General features: G+C 33.1%; 2 protein-coding genes across 2 annotated transcripts; both read right to left on the reverse strand.

Annotated features, from left to right (window-relative positions):
- Window positions 1–242: 242 nt before the first annotated feature.
- Window positions 243–2,195, reverse strand: LOC131150784 (aspartyl protease family protein At5g10770-like). Its single transcript, XM_058101741.1, has 2 exons — window positions 1,973–2,195; window positions 243–1,641 (listed from the first exon to the last, which is right to left on the reverse strand). The coding sequence occupies exons 1-2, from the start codon at window positions 2,172–2,174 to the stop codon at window positions 401–403; spliced, it is 1,443 nt and encodes a 480-aa protein (XP_057957724.1). The 5' UTR covers window positions 2,175–2,195; the 3' UTR covers window positions 243–400.
- An 11,371-nt stretch (window positions 2,196–13,566) lies between these two features.
- On the reverse strand, window positions 13,567–17,351 carry LOC131150785 (aspartyl protease family protein At5g10770-like). Its single transcript, XM_058101743.1, has 2 exons — window positions 16,954–17,351; window positions 13,567–15,131 (listed from the first exon to the last, which is right to left on the reverse strand). The coding sequence occupies exons 1-2, from the start codon at window positions 17,168–17,170 to the stop codon at window positions 13,873–13,875; spliced, it is 1,476 nt and encodes a 491-aa protein (XP_057957726.1). The 5' UTR covers window positions 17,171–17,351; the 3' UTR covers window positions 13,567–13,872.
- Window positions 17,352–19,549: the final 2,198 nt, after the last annotated feature.

Genomic DNA, 19,549 nt, shown 5'->3' on the forward strand with positions numbered 1-19,549 from the left:
TGGGTAGCAGAAAACTGAAAAGGTGGAGGAATTTGAAAATACGAGGATGAAGATTGAAAATTTTGATTATTCAATTTGGGTTTTGAAACATATGTAAAAATTTAATTTTTTATGAATACAAGATGAAGGGCATAGTTGGCATTATGATTGTTGTCACCTTGAGGATCACAAATTTTTTTTTTTTATTTATATAAAAATTCACTTTTTTCAATCACCCCCAAAAACAAATTTATCACTACATGGACCAAACAAGCTTATTTCTTTCAACTCAGATTAATTGTTTCAATTTTAAGTATTGTTCTATTTCTTGACCTTCAGGCCCAGGCCCAGGCCCAGGTCCATTATCTTTTGCTGTATGCGATCATCAAGCCCATTCCACAGGTGTTATGGGCCCAAGACCTTAGCTACAGCCTCCAGACCGAAACCCAAGTCTCCCTTGGCCCACGTCGTAAACCACTTCCAGCGTCAGTTGCTGCGTATTTCCGAAAATGGTGATGCCGCCGACGTCGCTGTTCCCGGCGAAAGCCAGGCAAGCCTGCGACGCGTTCGCCGCGTACAAAATCCCACTCGGGGCCACGCCCACCTCCACGCCGCCGCCAAAAAACAAACTAATCTTCGGCACAGTCACTGTTTTGTACTTGCTCAGGTCGTAGCAAGTGTCCAGTATCGACAGCGCCCCAGTCAGCGGATACTTCGACATCTGTCGCCGGAACGCCGCCTTCAGGGCGTCGTACGCCGCCTCAGGTATTCTGCTTATGACCGTCCCGGAGTCAATAATACCCGCTGAGATAAAAACCGACGCCGGAATCGGCAGAGTTTTGCCGGCGACGCTGATCGCATCCAATTTTAAATAGTAGAAGGAAGAGTCCTTCGTCAACAGCGACGTAAATTTCGTGGCGGGGGAAACCCGGGTGTTTCCAAATTTAAGGAATCCAGCGGAGCTCGGCGTCGACGGGAGGCAGTACGAGAAGAATTTTCCATATTTGGCGGCGGTTTGTGAGACGAAGGAGGTTTGGTCTCGGCTGAGGCCGAGCAAGCCGGCGGCGGCGGCGAAGAGGCCTTCGTTTCTTTGCCCACAGCCGAAGAGGAAACCATCGAAGACATCGGAGGCGGTGAGGGAGAGTTTGTCTTGTCCAGCGAGGCCGATGGAGAAGGACTGGTCGCCGTACTGGATGGCGTAGCTGCAGGTGGAGCCGGAGCAAGCCGGTGAGTTAGCGGTGGAGTTGGCGACTTGGGAGCACAGATCCGAGCGGCAGGAAACGTTGGAATATGAAGTGGACCGGGCGGGTACGAAGATTGGGTCTTTTTGCTTATAGCAGGATTTGCAAGGTTGGCACTGGGTCCAGGTGAGGCCACTGCCGGTGTCGAAGATGAGGGAGAGTTTTTTCTTGGGGGTTCCGAGGCCAACGGTGACGATGTAGTTGCCAGAGCCGAGGGAGACGCCGGAGTTGGCGGGTATGCTAGTGGATTTGTCGGGCTGTCGGAAGGTTTTAGATAGCCTGGATTGGATTGAGTCGACTCGAGACTGGTCTTGGGCCAGTATTTCGGTGGCTGTACTGTGAGCGGCTAGGTTGGGTCGGGCGAGTTGAGAGCAAGGACCGTGTTTGTGAACTAGGATTAAGGATGTGCCGTTTCCGGGTCCTGCATTTGCATCGAAACAAAAGCCAAGGTTAGGCCAAAGTATGAGAAATCCTTACATTATAAAATTTAAATAAAATATAATATAAATTTGTATTAAAAATTCATAAATTTATTCAAATTTAAATTTAAAATCTAAAATCTATGCTTCAAATGTAATATTAATATATTTAATTTTATTTATTTATTTATAAATATATAGTATATACCACCGGAGGTACATAGCACATGACACCTACGTAAAGAATTTCTTACATATAAATATATTTGATCATATATGGACCATTTTAAAAATTAGTCAGGAAACATAGTTAAATATAAAAGTGAGAAACACCTTTAGAGGAGGGAGTGCAAACATTTGAAGTGGGTGGGAGGAAATAGGAGGACTGAAGAATGTAATGAGTATGAGGGTGGGTGGCGGCGGCGGCGGCGGCGGCGGCATGCCCTCTCCCTTGCCTCACCAGAAAGCAAAGAAAAAGAAGAGAAGCAGCTGCGAAAAGGAGATCAACGTTGACCCTGCAAGTATGAATCCCCATCCCCACCAATACTGTATTTTCTATCTCAACCATAGTGGACTAGCTCGTGAGTATATATACAAATAAATCCATCGTTTGCATTAATTATTTGTTATTTAATTTGATTAATTATTTCTTGCACCTCACCCATTAATTAATTAGTTTGCTCCTTTAGTATGGTGGGTGTTCATATAATTTTCTCTATTTTATCTTCAAGCCTCCAAATATAGCAAACAAATAAATAATAGATTGCCCCCACGAACATGACGCGGTGGAAAGACATTAGTAAGTAAAAAGGAGTATCGGAAATTCAATTCCAAATAGATACACTCACGGAGTCAGCGGTACCTGTAAATGGTGAGAGTTTACTCTCTGAACCAGTAGAGACTGTTGATGGTAAGAGTTCGTTCTGTGAGCCAGTGGGGGGCCGTGGATGATGAGAGTTTTCTGTAAATCAGCGGGGATCGTAGATGGTAATGGAGATGTGTCCTGGGAGTCAGATTAGTCGAACATCCAACTGATGCATAGAAGTTGTGTCCGTAGGTTTGATGCCGCACCAGGGGATCTAAAGGGCTCGTTGGTGGCTGGAATTCATATGTAATAAAAATAAAATAAAAATAAATAAATAATAGATTTAACAATATCGTTTTACAATTTAAGGTATATACATATTGATTGCATATTCTATTTCAAGGGCATACATCTTAATTTTGATACATTAATTTTTTTTTTTATTATTCATCTAGCGGCACATACATTGGAGGGGCGATAAGTGCATAGATCCTTTGCCCTTTCTCTACTTGCCACGTAACTCATAATTGTCATGAGCACATACTAAAAGCATTTTCCGTATACTTAAAAAAATTAAATAAAAGTAGGATAATAGGTTCCTTCCAAAATTGTGATGCTAATTTTCAATAATCCTCGATACAATTTAAGATCTATTTTAATATATTAAAATCTTTTCAAAAGAAAAATACATTTGATGTATTAATTCATAATTCAAAATTAAAAAAATTTGCTATATGTAAGTTTCTTGCTAATATATTTTTTAAACATAACATACAGTTTAAAAATCGATTTGGATAAGCCAATTAGTCAAATTACCACTCACTTTTTAGGTTTGACTAAGTTTTATATTTAATAACATACCAACTTGGATAAAATTAGAAAAAATCAATAAATTAGTTTGAGGGAAATAGGAATCTCTCTTTGGCTACCAAAATATTATTGTAGGACTTAAATAAATAAATAAATAATATATTAAAGTGGTCATTCAAGTTAGGATACATAGACTAATTACATGCATGTTATGCTTCAAAGATACTCAATTTAATTTTTCTTTATTCTTTCTAAATCACATCATTCAAGGTACACGTGGATAGTTAACATATTAATAAAATATAATATTTATAATTTATTCAATTAATTATAATAAAGCACTTCCAAAATTGCAATGCTAATTTTTGATAATCTTTCATAAAATTTAAGATGCATTTTTACATTAAAATATTTTCAAAAGGAAAATGCATTTTATATATTAGTTAATGTGTAGGTAGACACATGGAATAAGTGTATGTTTGGTTTAAAAGATGGTCTAAATTTATCTATTTATTTATTTTTATTTTTCATTCAAAATCACAAGCATTACAAAATACAAGTTGTTAGCTACTTTGATTGTGTGACAAAATATTTTTTTACATATTAATTAATTAAATTAAATTGAATAATTAGCTCTAGGAATATAATAAGAAATAACAAAAAAAAAAAAATCCTATTTTTGACTTATATTTTAAATTATATTTTTATAATAAAATATAATTTAAAAATTGGCTCAGATTAGCCAGCTAGTCAAGTGGCCGCTTGCTTTCTAAGTTTGATTAAATCTCATATTTAATAACAAAGCAACTTAGATAAAATAAGAAAAAAAAAATCAGTGAATTGACTCAATCAAAGACTAACCAATTAATGTAAGTTTGAGATTTCTTTATCCATTTAGCATTCATAATTTAGATAGAAAAGAATTAACTTTCAACTTTATAATATTAATTTATAAAGTATGAATTTTGAAATTTCAATTTGTATTTTTCTAACACTGTGTTTGATAGGTTAGTTGAATTTTAAAATATTGAACTATGTTTAGTCATTAAATTTTTCTAAAAGTTACATCTAATAACCTACATGTTGTAGCATATAATTACTAGGATTTTTAAGATTTAATAGTAATTTTTATTTTAAAATAAATATATTTTAATTTTTTTAAAAAAGAATAATAAAATTATTTCATCACATTGATGTCAATTGGTTGACTCGAAACAATTGAACTAAGTAGACCGTTCAATTTTAAAATCGGTTAGGTCTCCAATTTGCTTATTCAATTTTCAAGACATTAGGCTGGTCACTTTTTTCAATTTAATATATTGAATTTATGTCATTTTAAGTTTCATTTTGTTAGAAGTAAAATTTATTTTTTTGCATATACTTAATGGTTAACTATCGATTAATTAACGGAAGATTCATTTATTATTAAATTTAAGTTTCTTTGATAGTTTACAAATATTCGGCGTATCATATTTGAAAATTTCAATGGATATTGTTGAATTTCACCCTATTATTACAATGACCAATGCAATATGAGATATGCATTAATTATTAGAATCTTTTCAAAGGAAACATTAAATCTACCAAAAAAATACTTGTATATTTGATTATAAGATATCTAAAAATGGCCATTTATATTTTAGTAAAATCCAACAATACCCTCTAAGTTTTTCAAATATCACACTCCACCTCCCGTGTTTTTAAAAACTATAAAAAAAAATTTCCTTGAAGCTCAAATTTATTAATATTATGAAAATTTTGCTAGTTGACCGTTAGTCAACTATACATGTGAAAAAAATGAATTTTTACTTTTAATAAAATAATATTTCAAAATAATATTGACTTAAAAAAAATAAGTTGAAAAAATGGACCAGTATAATGTCTTGAAAAACTAAATAATCGAATTGAAAACTTAATCAATTCTCTAATTGAACGGTTTATTTGTCTAGTTGCTTTGAATCAGTCAATTGACATAATTATGACAAAATAATTTTATTATTATTTTAGAAATTTTTAATATATATATAATAAAAATAAAATGATATCGATTTGAATAAAATAAATTAAAAAATTGGCTAGTGTAATATCTTGAAAACTGAATAAATGAATTGCAAACCTAACCGATTCTTGAATTGAACAATTTTCCAATCGCTTTGGATCAATCAACTAACATAAGCATGGCAAAATAATTTTATAATTATTTTATATTTTTTTTAAACATATAAAAAATAAAAACTACTAATAAATCATAGCAAATGCCTAGTGATTATAGTATTATAAAATGTTTTTTAGATGTAATTTCATAAAAAATTAATGACTAAATAAATCATAAAACAAATAAAACATAATTCAATATTTTAAATTCAAGTAACCTATCAAACATAATGCTAAAAAAACATAAATTAAAATTTAAAAATTGATACTTCATAAATCAAAATTACCTATCAAACATAATGCTAGAAAACATAAACTAAAATTTAAAAATTAAAATTTCATAAATTAAAAGTATAAAGTTGAGTATTAGTTGTTCTTTATGTAAAGTATGAGTACTAAATAGATAAAGAGTACCCAAACTTATGCTAATTGATTGACCTTTGATCTAACCAATTCACCAATCTTTTTTTATATTTTATCCAAGTTTCTATATTATTAAATATGAGATTCAAATCAACTCAAAAAAGAAGTGATGATTCGACCAATCGGTTGATAACAATTGATTTTTAAACTATAATTTAATTAAAAATATATTTAATTATTTAAGTTGCATGTAAATGGTATATACCGAAATTTTAGAATATTGATAAACTTATTTAAGTATTTTTTTCTGAAATATTAGATTATTTATTTTAAATAATAATTTAGTTAAATTATCATGTTTATGTCAACTGGTTGACCCGAACCAATAAGGCTAGAGTTAACTCGAAAACTAGGTATCCAATTCATTTACAAATTCAATTTCCAAAACATATTCTACTTAACCGAACAATTTTTTCAACTTATTTTTTTAAAATTATTATTATTTTTGTAAGTTATCTGGTCATAAGTAAATAAAAAATGACAAAATCATCATTTTATTCAATTTTTTCACACACTTAATGGTTGACTAAGGGTCAACTAACGAAATGTTCATTTGTCCCTAAATTTAAACTTCAGGAGGGTTTTTGATAGTTTTCAAAAATATAAAGGGTGGAGTGTCATTTTAAGAAAACTCAATGCGTGTTGTTGGATTTTACCCTTTAGTTTTATTTTTTATTTTTTATTCAAATTCACAATTATTCCTAGAGAGTAATATGTTAAATTCATATATATATATATATATATATATATATATAGTATTTTATTTCATATTAATTAGTCCAATTAAATTGAGCAATTATATGTTAGCAAGGATGGAATAAATAGCAAAAATAATTACTTTTACGATTATTTTTATGTTTTGAAATTATATATTCTTTATAATAATATTTTTACTCATAAAAATTCTAAAATATAAATTCTCAATTTATTAAAATTTTAAATAGTCAAATATCTTGTGCATCTCATGGCGTGCGCAAACACATATCAAGGCCTAAGCATGCTCCAAACTTTCAATATTAAATTTTAAGATTTTGAGAATTTTAAAATTTTAAGGTAAATTTTGTTCCTTGAAATTTTTTTTATCATAAAATCTTATTGGCTACTTACTATTAATATGTATTTTTTTTAATAAATAACTCATGCATCAAATTTTATTTTCTGTCATTTGATTATAATATAATAATTAATATGTTTATTGTTTGTTATAATCGAGCTCTTAATATCAAACTTAAGATTGATTTTGACTAATAAAAAATACATTAAATGACAATGCAATATTTGCAATTCTAAAACATTGTATTTAATCGTTAATTCAAATATGCAATCGTCTATCTTCCCTAAAGCATACATTTTTTTTATGGTAAAGAAAAAGTATTTATATTTATGGAAAGATTAGACAACATTTAATTTTTATTATTATTTCTATAATTTTTTTGAAAAATCTTAACATTTAAAAATTATCCTATAATATTTTTAAAATATGAATATATAAGTAAAGTAATTTGAAAATTTGTAGGCAAAATATGAATATAAAAGAAAAGTAATTTGAATTTTTAATTAAAAATATTTATATTACTCCTTATCCTTTTTAAAAAAAATAAATTCATAAATTAATTTTAATTTTGAGTCTTTAAAATATTTCTACTGTATTTTTTTTTTAAAGTACCACTATAATATATCTTCTTTGAAATGTTAACAAGTCAAAATTATGTAAACTTTTTGAGTTTGATCCTTGTTTTGATAATGACAAACGAGAGTGTCTCATCTGTGTGTCAAGTGTATGAACATGTTTATTTTTCTAAGCACATATGATAGATAAGAAATGGAAGTCGTAAATGTACTTAAAGCTCACACCAACCGGCATATTCCATGAGAAATAAGGAGCAAAAGATTTGAAGATTTTGTTCATTTTTCAAGTTGTAATAGTAATTAGGTTTCTATGTCCATGCATATCATATGATTAAATTGAAACTCACAAAATGACCTTAAATTGACCATAGGAACCCAAACATCCATAAAAACCTTTCATTTACAAAGTTAAACTTATACCAAAAGTTTTTAAATGATTTTTTAACTTAAAAGAAGGTAAAAACTAATTTTTACAAAGGGGTTGGTTGACCGGCTAGTCAACCGAATAGTAGAGATGAGCATTTTTCGTAATCTATAACTTCTTATTTTAAAAGGTGTTCAACATGAAAGTTGTAGGATTTTCTCTTAAATTTTTGTCGATACCAAGAACATTCAATTTAAAGTCATATAAGAAAAGTTATGGTCAAAACACTGAAAGGTGTTCATAGCAGAAAAACTCCTTTCATGTTTCTTCTGTCTCATTGATGAGTGTTTTTCTCAATCTATAACTTCCTATCTTAAAAAGTGTTCAAAATGAAAGTTGTGATATTTTCTCTTAACTTTCTATTGATACCAATAATGTCTAATTTGGAGTTATATAAAAAAAATTATGGCCAAAACATTGAATAGTGTCCGCACAGAAAACTCGAGGATAGCCGACCGAGCTTCACTATAGTTGACCGAAGCTCGTGGATTTCAAGCCTCAGCCGACCGAAGCTTGGCCTCAGTCGTCCGACCCTCTTGATAAAGCGTTCCAATGGCCGAAAAACAATTAGTTTTCAAAATAAAAATATATTTTAAGGTCCCAACGACTATATAACAGCCACAAAGGGTTTTTGCCTATAAATACAAGCCTTAAAAATGTTAGAAAATCATGTTGGAAGCTTAGATATATATATATATATATATATATATATATATATATATATATATATTTTATTCTCTCTCTCTCTTTACCCCATTTGGGCTTTAAATTTCTACTCTTCTCGTATTCTTCTTTTATTTGAAAATCATTGGTGGACAAAATATTTTTGGGGACTTTATTTGAAAAGGCTTGAGCATATATCATATATATATATATATATTGATTGGTGGCATTCTTCTTTTATTTGTGGTGTATTTTCAAAGATCAAAATCTTTCCCATACTCTTCTTGAAAATAATTTTTGGGAAATATCTTTTTGGGCTTTTATTTAAAATGGCTTGAGCTTATATCAACTTCTATACATATAGCTTGAAAGCCCTTTTCATACTTATGATATTTGGTTATAAGGATTTAACTTCTCCTACATTCTTCTTTTGAAAAATTATCTTTGGAGAATTATTTCTAATTATTCAAGTTTGGCTTGAGCACATATTTCATATCCATATTTATATTGCTTGAGAGCCAACATGTATTTGATTTTATTCAAAGTCAATCAATTTAAAATCCCTAACTTCTCCCATTCTTATCTTTCAATATATTTTTTGGGAGAAAATATTTTAGGGGTTGTTCAAGAATGCTTTGAGCATATATATTCATTGATATATATATATATTGTGCTTGAAAAGCTTCTTGACAATGGCTTGAGCTAATATTCACTTTCATATATCTTGCTCAATGCATAATAATATTTGAATTTTGAAAGGTCATTTTCAAAAGAGCAAATCATTTTCCATGCTCTCACCGATTTACTTGAAAAATATTTTGACAGGATTTTTTATAAACTCTACATAGCTTCATTGTTTAAATCATATGAAAGTGCATTTAGATTTCAATGTGTACAACTTAGTTTTTTAGAAGCATTTCTTTGTACAAAAATTGTTTTATGTACTAATTTGACTTAGCTTGGTAAATTGAGTTGGAGAGACTCCGCCCCGTAAGGAGGAACCAGTTTGGCTCAACCCGATGATTGAGCTTGGGAGACTCCACCCCGTAACGAGGAACCAGTTTGGCTCAGCCTGATAATTGAGCTGGGGAGACTCTACCCTGTAAGGAGGAACCAGTTTGACTTCGCTTGGTAATTAAGTTTGGAAGACTTTGCCCCGTAAGGAGAACCGGTTTGCCTCTGCCCAGTAAGTGAGCTGGGGAGACTTCACCCCGTAAGGAAAAGTGTAAACGGCTTCTACTCCAACCGTTTAAGCGAGCAGGTTAGTGGAATCCTTGGGGGTCTTCCCAAGGTGGGCTCATAGGTAGTATTGGCCAAATCTCAATAAAAATTTTTTTTTCTCTCTCTCTCTCTCATTTAAATTTCTACACTTTAAATTTCGTACGTGTATGCTTGTTCATTTATTGTTATAATTATTTTGCATGCACACATTTAATTTAAATGAGATATGCTCCACACATGTATGTCTGTATTCATTATTTAATTTGTTTACATAAACGCGTTTATTTTGAATGGGATATGGTTTGTGGTGAGTTGACGTAAATTTAATTTAGTCAAAAAGTTTTAAAACCTAATTCACCCCCCTCTTGGGATCACACTATAACTAACAATTGGTATCAGAGTCCGGTTGCAATAAGTTTAACCGTTTTTGCATAAAGATTGCAAGAGCTCATACGTTGTATCCTTGTTTCGAGGGTTGATTCTTTGCAAATCGTCCACTGCTTTCATTGTATAGATTTTATCATTTGAATAATGAAAATAATTTTTGTAAAATCAATGATTGGAGGATTTGGAAAGTGTTTTTCAAAAGAAATTTTATCCTAATGAAAATGATTTTAAAATGCAAAGTTTTCCATACTTGAAAATGATTTGAATGAGCATATCATGGTTTTATCATTGTGAATGTCATGCATATTTTTATATTGTGCCTTAGCTACTAATGTCTTTAAAAGAATTATGTCTTGTACATGCACTTCCGGTCAACCGAAATGGTTCTGGTCGACTAGGTCTCTCGGGTTGCCCTGCATTTTTACTGTGGTAAACTTATTTTTATCAGGGTTAAAATACTTAAAATGTCATTAATCTTTTCTAATAATTCCGGATATGTCCCCAACGGTTATATTTCATGAGGTGTCTATAAAGACCCTCTCATTTGGGATTATTAGTAGCAGATTAGTAGATTTGATTAGGGAAAATTCTTTGAAAATCCAAAACCTATAATACTCATTTTCATACTAAAATCACTCATACTTATCTCCTTCTATTGTTCATACTCTTTGTAAGTTAATTGAGTGTTTATTTTTATAGGTTTGCTCTCCCATTTGTATTTGATTGATTCGATTTTAACGAGAGTTAAACCGGAGTATTCTTAGGGGGATTTGTTCATAAGCCTATCCTAAGAAAACTTGCCTAAGCTTCTGAGTATTGCATTTGCGTTGCAATATCTTAGGAAGCTTGTATTTGTCTTTGTATTGCAAAAACCTTTTCAAAACATACTCAAATATCTTGTGTGATTTATATTCATATATCTTTGAGAAGATATTTGTGTTTGTAATATAGATCTTTGTTGCAATATCTATTTGCATATCATTTGCTGAATACAAACACTATACATCTTTTGCAAACCAAGCATATACGTCATCTACTATTTACATGATTGATATATCCTTTAGACTGATACATTTGAAACTTGCTTGACATCTTTGTGTAAATCTGTTGATTGAATATCTTGTGATACAAAGATTGTTTGTTAATACTCTCACGCACTCATTATACTGATAGAAAATATATTTGAGGGTTGAAATACTAGACCACTCTGAGCTGACATATTTAATCATCTTGTGGTATATGTGACTGAACGCATCCGGGTACATATCTGCTTTGCACAAAAGCACAATCGTTGTACCGATATTGTTTGATTGCAAATACTGTTGTATTTCCAAGCACGAGCCTGAAGAGGGAGACTAGTACTTTGAAATAGTCCCAAATTGGCTTAGACCTGGTTAGGAAAGTTATGTGCGCCATCCTATTAAGGCGTGTAGGTTAAGGTCAGCCCCGTTAATTAACCTGGTTGTAAAGGTTGAGGTCAGCCCTATATTAATTGACCTGATTGTAATTAGTGCCGCTCCAAACTTAAGTGAGCCTTTAGTGGAATTCTCAAACTTGCGAGTTAAAGGTGAGGATGTAGGCACAGTTGATCGAACCTCGATAACATATCATGTGTCTGTTTACATTTCCGCACTTTATATTTACCGCACGTATATGTTTTGGTGTGAATGATGTGCACAATTTGAATTTCCATATATTATATTCATCAGCGCATTAGAGATTGCTTAGAAAGACCCTAGGTTGTAATATCTTGCTAACATCTAGTCTTACCTAGGAGAAAAGTTTGAAAATTCCAATTCACCCCCCCTCTTGGGAATATACCAATTCTAATACCTCCCCAAGCCACTTTTTGTCCTCATCCTTCTATCCTGCTCCCCTATCAAAAATCTTACAAAATGGATAAAAATTCATTTATCCGAACCAAATCTAATCCACTTAAATCAACTTATGATAAAAAGGAAAATTATACTTAGGATAGAAATGATATTTTATCTGCCATCTGCCACAAATTATCTAATACGAAGTGTCATAAATTTACTATTTAATTGAATCAAATAAAAATTAAAAATTTCTTACTCGATAATTCGCTTAATCCAATACAAATTATCCGACTAGATCTCTATTACTAGGTCTATCCCATTGTAATCCGCATCCCCCCCCCCCCCCCCACCCCCCCAAAGCTTCAACCACACAGCCTATGCTTCATCCACATCCTCCAACTAGCACTATATAGTACCCAATTGTTACTATTAAGAATTGTCTCCCTTGGTGTGCTCCGAGAGGATCAGTGTGGTCCTCCCATCAAGTCTTTCCATTTAATGAAAACACTCCATAGACCGAATCCCATCAAATTATATGCTGACCCTATCATGTGAGATATATTATTTGGAATGTTTTTATTAGATGGTAGGCCTGATGGGAGGACCAAAATTTTTTCCCCTTCCTTCACTCCCTCGGCCCTACCTTCTCCATCATATCATTGATACACACATGATTATAATACGTGTCAAATTTAAAAGATGACAATAGTGTGTTTGAATTTTTGAAATTTATTTAATAAAATACAAATGATATGTTTATCCTTTTTTTTTTTTTTTAAGAGTAAGTTTGTAAAATTTGAGGAGAATGGAAGGAATTCTAATAAAAAAGATTAAAGTAAAAAGTATTTAGAGATAGTTGGGAGTAAAAGATATGAAAGTGATAAGGACTTTTTAAAATAATTTAAACTAAGATATAATTCATTGAATTACCCTTACTCCCATGTCTTTTAAATATTTTAATTAAAAAAATTTAGAAATTAAGGATATTTTTGGAAGGATGATAGAATGAGAAAAAATAATTGGAAAGAATTCCTTTTAACTAATTGTGTGTGTGTGTGTGATAAGGGAGCATTGGCGATTAAAATCCCGATCATGATTTTCCTACTCCCAGAGGGAAAGATTCTTCCCCTTTAGGTCAATTGTGGGCGAGGAGGGATTCGAACCCCGATACCGTGGTTTGGGTCTAATTCCAACATTGAAGAGATTGACAGATAAGGATATTTGTCTATCTGTGTAATGGAAATTATTGGTGACTAAACATCAAAATGAAAAAATTACCTTTAACACAAATTTTATGATATTTAAAATTGATTTTTTTTTTAAAACTTGATTGACAATTTTTCAAACAATACTTAATATTAAGGGTCAACTAACTAAATATTGAAGAGATTTTTTTAAACTTAATTGACAGATAAGAATATTACGTCAAAATGAATATTAAAGGCTTGCATGACAGAGCAATAAAGAGGAGAGAGTTGGAGACGAGTCATGCTTTTTGGAATATTCCCTTTTCTTTTTGTCGATAAATTATATTTTTTAATTGATTTAAGCTTTAAATTGAAATCAATGCCCAAGAGTGACCTAAAAAACATGAAGTCAACATATATAGTTTAATATTTCAAATAAAAATTCACTTTTCAAATCACCCTAACAAATAAGCACCTTTTGATGCAATAACACAAAACAAGCTTCTTCACCATTTCCCACACAAACCTTCACTCTGAAACTGAAATGATTTTTTTTCCCCCTATAGACAAGCCCATATTCACTCCCCTATCCTACTCAAATCGTTCCAATATTATTATTATTTTTTTATTCTGTTTGACATATAGGCCCATGATCTCTTGTTGTTTGCCCTAGGCCCAATCCACACTTGTTACTGGCCCCAACCAAGACCTCAAGCACAGCCTCCAGGCCCAAACCCAATCTTCCCTTGGCCCACGTCGTAAACCACTTCCAGCTTCTGCTGCTGAACATTCCCGAAGATAGCGATATCGTCGGCGTTCTGGTTCGCCGCGAAAGCCAGGCACACCTGCGACGGGCTCCCAGCCAACAAAATCCCCGACGAGTCCACTGCCACTTCCACGCCGCCGCCAAAGAACAAACTAACCTTCGGCACCGTCACCGTCTCGTAATTGCTCAGGTCGTAGCACGTGTCCAGTATCGACAGCGCCCGCGTCATCGGATACTTCAACATCTGTCGTCGGAACTCCGCCCGCAGGGCGGCGTACGCCGCCGGAGGTAGCCGGCTTATGACCGTCCCGGAGTCAATAATAGTGCCTGCGGAGGAAAACACCGACGCCGGGATCGGAAGTCTCATTCCGCCGACGCTTATCGCCGTCATATCAAGGAAGTAGAAGGACGCCCCCATCGAGCGCGTCAACAACGGCGTGAATTTCGTGCCGGAAGAAATCCCTCCTTTTCCGAACTTCAAGTACCCGGCCGAGCTGGGCGTCGACGGGAGGCAGTACGAGAAAATTTTGCCGTACTCTCTAGCGGTTTGGAAGACGATAGAGATTTCATCCCGGCCGAGGCCTAGCAACCCGGCCGCGCCACCGAAAAGTCCCTGGTTGTTTTCGCCGCAGCCGAAGAGAAAACCGTCGAAGACGGCGGAGGGGGCAAGGTAGAGTTTCTCCTTTCCGAAGAAGCCGACGGAGAAAGACTGGTCGCCGTACTGAATGATGTAGAGGCAGGTGTAGCTGGAGCAACCCGGTGAGTTACCGGTTCCGGAAGCGAGTTTGGAACACTGGGCCGAGTCGCAGGTTATGTTGGAATAGGAAGCGGACTCGGAGGGGTTGAAAATTGGGTCTTGCTGCTGATAGCAGGATTTAACGCAGGGCTGGCACTGGGTCCAGGTGAGGTCGCTGCCGGTGTCAAAGATGAGGGATAGGTCTTTCTTGGGGGTTCCGAGGCCAACGGTGACGATGTAGTTGGCGGAGCCGATGTTGCTGCCGGACTTGGCGGGGAGGGCGGCCGAGCCTGATTGCTTGGAGTCGCGGAAGGGCTGCTTGGAGAGGCGGTAGTGGATTGAGTGGACTCGGGATTGGTCTTGGGCGAGTACTTGAGCGGCGGTGGGAGCGGATGAGCTGGCTCGGGCGAGTTGGGAGCATGGACCGTGTTTGTGAACTAGGGTTAAGGATGTGCCGTTCGTGGAGCCTGCATGTGAATTGAAACAGGTTAAGGGTTACGTCGACCAAGTGCATGTGGGGCATGCATGCAATTTTTTTGCACGTGCTGTGCAGGCCATATAGTTTTAAAGCGTTTAAGGTGAAATTTATCAATCGGTGCAGTGAAATTAATTAGGCTTTCCAAAATTTTCGGAAACTTTGGTGTGTGTGTGGGGCGGGGGGGGGGGGGGGGGGGGGGGGGGGGGGTGGTGGTGGTGGTCGTGTGGTTTGGGGTTGGGAACGCAGGATGTGGATAGATAGGACCACGTTGTCGACCCACGCAGTTATTTTTTTAAAGTTATATTAATTTCAATGGACATGCATACAATTGTCAAGCTGAAAAAGTTATAGAAGAAATTTATTGAAGGTGTTTGACATGTACTTCTAAAATTTTTATAATTTTATTTTGAATATTATATAATGTTTACATACACAAGATACACACTTCTATAAAAGAATTATTTTTTATTATATTTTTATTAGTATCTACAAAAATAGTACAAAATATTTTACTATAAGTAAAAGACTAGTGCCTGTATTTATGTTTGGAATTGTATATAATATTCATGTCTATGATTAAAAAAAGTGCAGACAAAAATTAAGAGAAAGCCATGGAAGTCAGAAAAGAAGACAGGGATATATATATATATATATATATATATATATATATATATATATTGTTGTCTTTCTAGAAATATTTTTTTTTATGAAATGAATACTCTTAACTTATGACTTTTAAATTAGATAGCGCACCCTTAAATATTAGCTTATTAACTTTGATTGAAGGTAAGACATTGTGCGTATAAATTAATAATTGAGTTTATTTTATTTTACATGAAAAAAAATAAACTGCAGATAAAAAGAGAATAGTAACAATAACAAACACATATATAGAATAATATATATTAATGAATTCCTAAAAGCGTTAATAATAGAAAAAGTAGATTATTAGTCTCACAATATTATAAATAATTTTTGGTTGGAAGTTTGAAAAGATATACATTCAAATTTTCTAGTACTATTTTCTCCATCACAACATAATATATATCAGTCCAAGAAATATATATATATATATATATATATATATATATATAAAATTGAATGAAAAATAATTTAAAACATGAGCTTATAGAAGAAGTGCAGACAAATAATAACCAAATATTAGCTAGCACTAAAATGGAGATAGCTAGGTAGCTTTGCTGGATCCACTTCAGGATGTCCACTTGCAGTTCTTAAAGCATAAAAAGATGTTGCACCAATGTCTGTTCTCAGAAAGTAGCAGTAGTTTGGTGGGGTGTTCTCCTTTTATTATTGGGGCTGAGTTGACAAGATAAAGACTTATGTATTTGTTTTATTTGGTGGATAGACGAAAATTAAGATGAGATTATGAGGAGCAATGATTTTGATTTGATCTGATTTTTTTTTTTTTTAATTTTTATTTGATTGAGGCCCTCATTGGATTTTGATTACATATACAATTAATTAAGCTCCAAAAACTTTAGGCACAGGCTCATTGTAGAGGGATTAAAACTATTTTTATGGTCTTACCTAGCTAATAAATTTGAGCTCTTGGATATTTTTAAATTCAGATTTCCTGTTTTATGCATATCAATTACACGCCATCGAATTGAAGAAATTTGAATGAAGCTCGCAATAATAATAATAATAATAATAATAATAATAATATATCACAGATAAAATATAATTGAAGCTCTTGCAGGCATAGCAATAATTAAGCTCCTCGATCTATAATCATTTTGGCAGCAGAGAGGAGAGAGAGAAATAGTGGAGAGAGAAGAAAAAATATAAACCTTTAGAGGAGGAGGAGCGGCTGCAGACGGTGGAGGGGAGGAGGGAGGTGATTTGGAGACTAAAGTAACGAGTATCAAGCTTCCTGGTGATCCCTTCAGTAGGAGGACTACTATTAGTGGCGATGGCATGACCTTTCCCCACAAAACACAGAAAAAGAAGTGAAGCTGCCGTTGCAGAAAGAAGATGAAGCCTTAGAGTGGGAGTATGAATCCCCATCTTCCCTAGTTTTTTATCTCAGAGTACACTTGTTGATGATATTGTCTGTGTTCCCTTGTTGCCCGGGTAGCTCCTGGATTATATAAATACTGAATATATATAGTGATTTAATTATTAATTTCATTTACTCTAATCTAATTATTGCTAGCTTACACGTCACCCACTAAATCAGTGTTGTGAACTTGTGTTTTCACATATATATTCTCTACTCTCTGCGTTAAGACAAATCATCGTCGTCATCAACATCTCCCCGGGATACATGCATGGCATGACCCCATCAAAGGGTAACTTGTCATTTCAATATTATATAATAATTATTATTATTATTATTATATGTAGGGTAACATTAAAAAAAAAATAATGTTAGAAAATTCATCCTCAAAACCTAGGTGTCAAGAAGAGAGAGTTAAAAGGATTTTATATTGACTTTGAAGCTGTTCACAGAAACGATGTGGGACTGAATGCACACTAATATTCTCCCTCGAGCCCATAGGGAGAAATGAGGTGAGGCGAAGTCCAATCCAATGAGGAGCCAAGCAGCCCAAGGCTTAGTTCTGATACCATATTAGATTATCACTTTACCTAAAAGCTTAAGTTCTTAGGTTGTGGGCCAACAATATATATCAAGTTTTAACATTCTCCCGCACATGCAACTCGAGAGTGCGTGGACAGATTAACACATGATAAATAGCACCCATAATAAGGACTGCAATATTTTATGTTATTTTTATTTTTTTTAGGTGAAGTGGTAATTTAACATGGTATCAAAGTTGGTTACTAGAAGATCCTAGGTTCTAATCTTGTTGCCCGTAATTTAAAAAAAAAAAATATTACATTCCTTATTGTGGGTGCTATCAAGTGTTTATTTGTCCACGTGCTGCTAGGCTGCACGTGCGGCAGAGTGTTAAAGCTTGATATACATTGTTGACCCACAATCTAACAGTTTAAACTTTTAGGTAAAGTGGTAATCTAACAGATAAAAAGAAAAACACTGCAATGATCCTCTCTCTCTCCCCCCCCCCCTCTCTCTCTCTAAACTTGTGTGAACCCAAATTTTTTGGGCTTAGTTTGAATGATCAAACTAATTATAAAGTCTCCTTTTGGAGAAAAATATTTAAAAAAAAGAACTACTAAAATATTTATGGGAAAAAGAGAGAGAGATAGAATCAGCAACGTGACAGATTTATTTGTTATTAAAAAGAATGAAAGAAAAAAATAATAAGTTAATGAATAAAATTTAAATTTTACATAAATATTATTGACTTTTGATTTATTTTTTACTTTTTAATTTTTTTTAATAAGTTTACTCGTATTCACATTTGATATAGATAAAGAAAATATAATATACAATCAGTTTTTTTTTTTCATCGTGCTCCTCTCTCTCAAACAAAATTATTGGTTTAAAATGAAGTCCTAAAATAGCTGTGGGAAGAACATGATTCAATTGTTCAGTGCACTTGGGAAAAAAAATATATATTAAAAAAATAATTTTGAACATTAAACTAGTATGTGTGTATGTATGCAAAATAAAATGCATGAAATGATTAAACACATCAATATTTTTATTTTAGATAACGTGAATAATGTGTGAGTAATTTAAAAATACTTAAAAATTAAAATCCTCAACTCATGCTTTTTTTTTTTTTTTTAATATTTAAAGAAAAGGTAAATTTGTTAAAGGAGCGACAAGTAAGAAACTTAAATCCTCCTATGCCGAAAAAAAAGACAAAGCAGGGAGAGATGAGCTGAATCGCCCTCCCAAATCCGATTCATAGTATTTAACATAATCATGTGAGTACACGTTCTCTGACACACAAGAGTCCAAGTCGACTTGCTAAAATGGAAAATGTGATCAATTCCTTCACTTTCTTTCTTGCACAAGACACACATGGAAGCCATCCTCCAACCTCTTTTTTGCAAATTGTCTGTTGTAAGAATTTTGTTATTAATAAAGATAATATTATTCTTTAAAAATCAAAGTAACAGTTTTTAAAAATCTATTATTAACTAATCATACTTTTTTTTAAAAAAAATATGCAAGCCAAACTCTTAAGATCAAATTCCCAATTAGCACTGTTATGAATGTGATATAAGAAGGACAAATTATATATTATAAAAATATATGTAATGATTTTTCATATAATTCCTCTTAATGTAGTGCACACTAGACCACTCTCCCCATCATTAATTGGACTTGACGATCACATCATGAATTATTTTCCAACCAAAATTAGAACCCTACAAGTCTAATCATATTGATCAAAATTGAAATTAAACGAATTATTAGTTAGGACACCCTAAAGGAATGGCTGGCTGGTTTAGTGGAATGAATTCATCAATCATTGCTTCATTCATACATATATATATTATGTATATCAT

The sequence above is a fragment of the Malania oleifera genome, chromosome 3 (genome assembly GCF_029873635.1).
Source record: "Malania oleifera isolate guangnan ecotype guangnan chromosome 3, ASM2987363v1, whole genome shotgun sequence".
In the NCBI taxonomy this organism is placed as follows: Eukaryota; Viridiplantae; Streptophyta; class Magnoliopsida; order Santalales; family Ximeniaceae; genus Malania; species Malania oleifera.

What these genes read in the sequence shown, in the direction of transcription:
- LOC131150785 (XM_058101743.1), bottom strand. Translation starts at nt 17,170, where the DNA reads ATGGGGATTCATACTCCCACTCTAAGGCTTCATCTTCTTTCTGCAACG. An exon ending in CCGCTCCTCCTCCTCTAAAG is followed by an intron (nt 15,132 to 16,953) that starts GTTTATATTTTT and finishes ATTCACATGCAG; the next exon opens with GCTCCACGAACGGCACATCC.
- LOC131150784 (XM_058101741.1), bottom strand. Translation starts at nt 2,174, where the DNA reads ATGGGGATTCATACTTGCAGGGTCAACGTTGATCTCCTTTTCGCAGCT. An exon ending in TTGCACTCCCTCCTCTAAAG is followed by an intron (nt 1,642 to 1,972) that starts GTGTTTCTCACT and finishes ATGCAAATGCAG; the next exon opens with GACCCGGAAACGGCACATCC.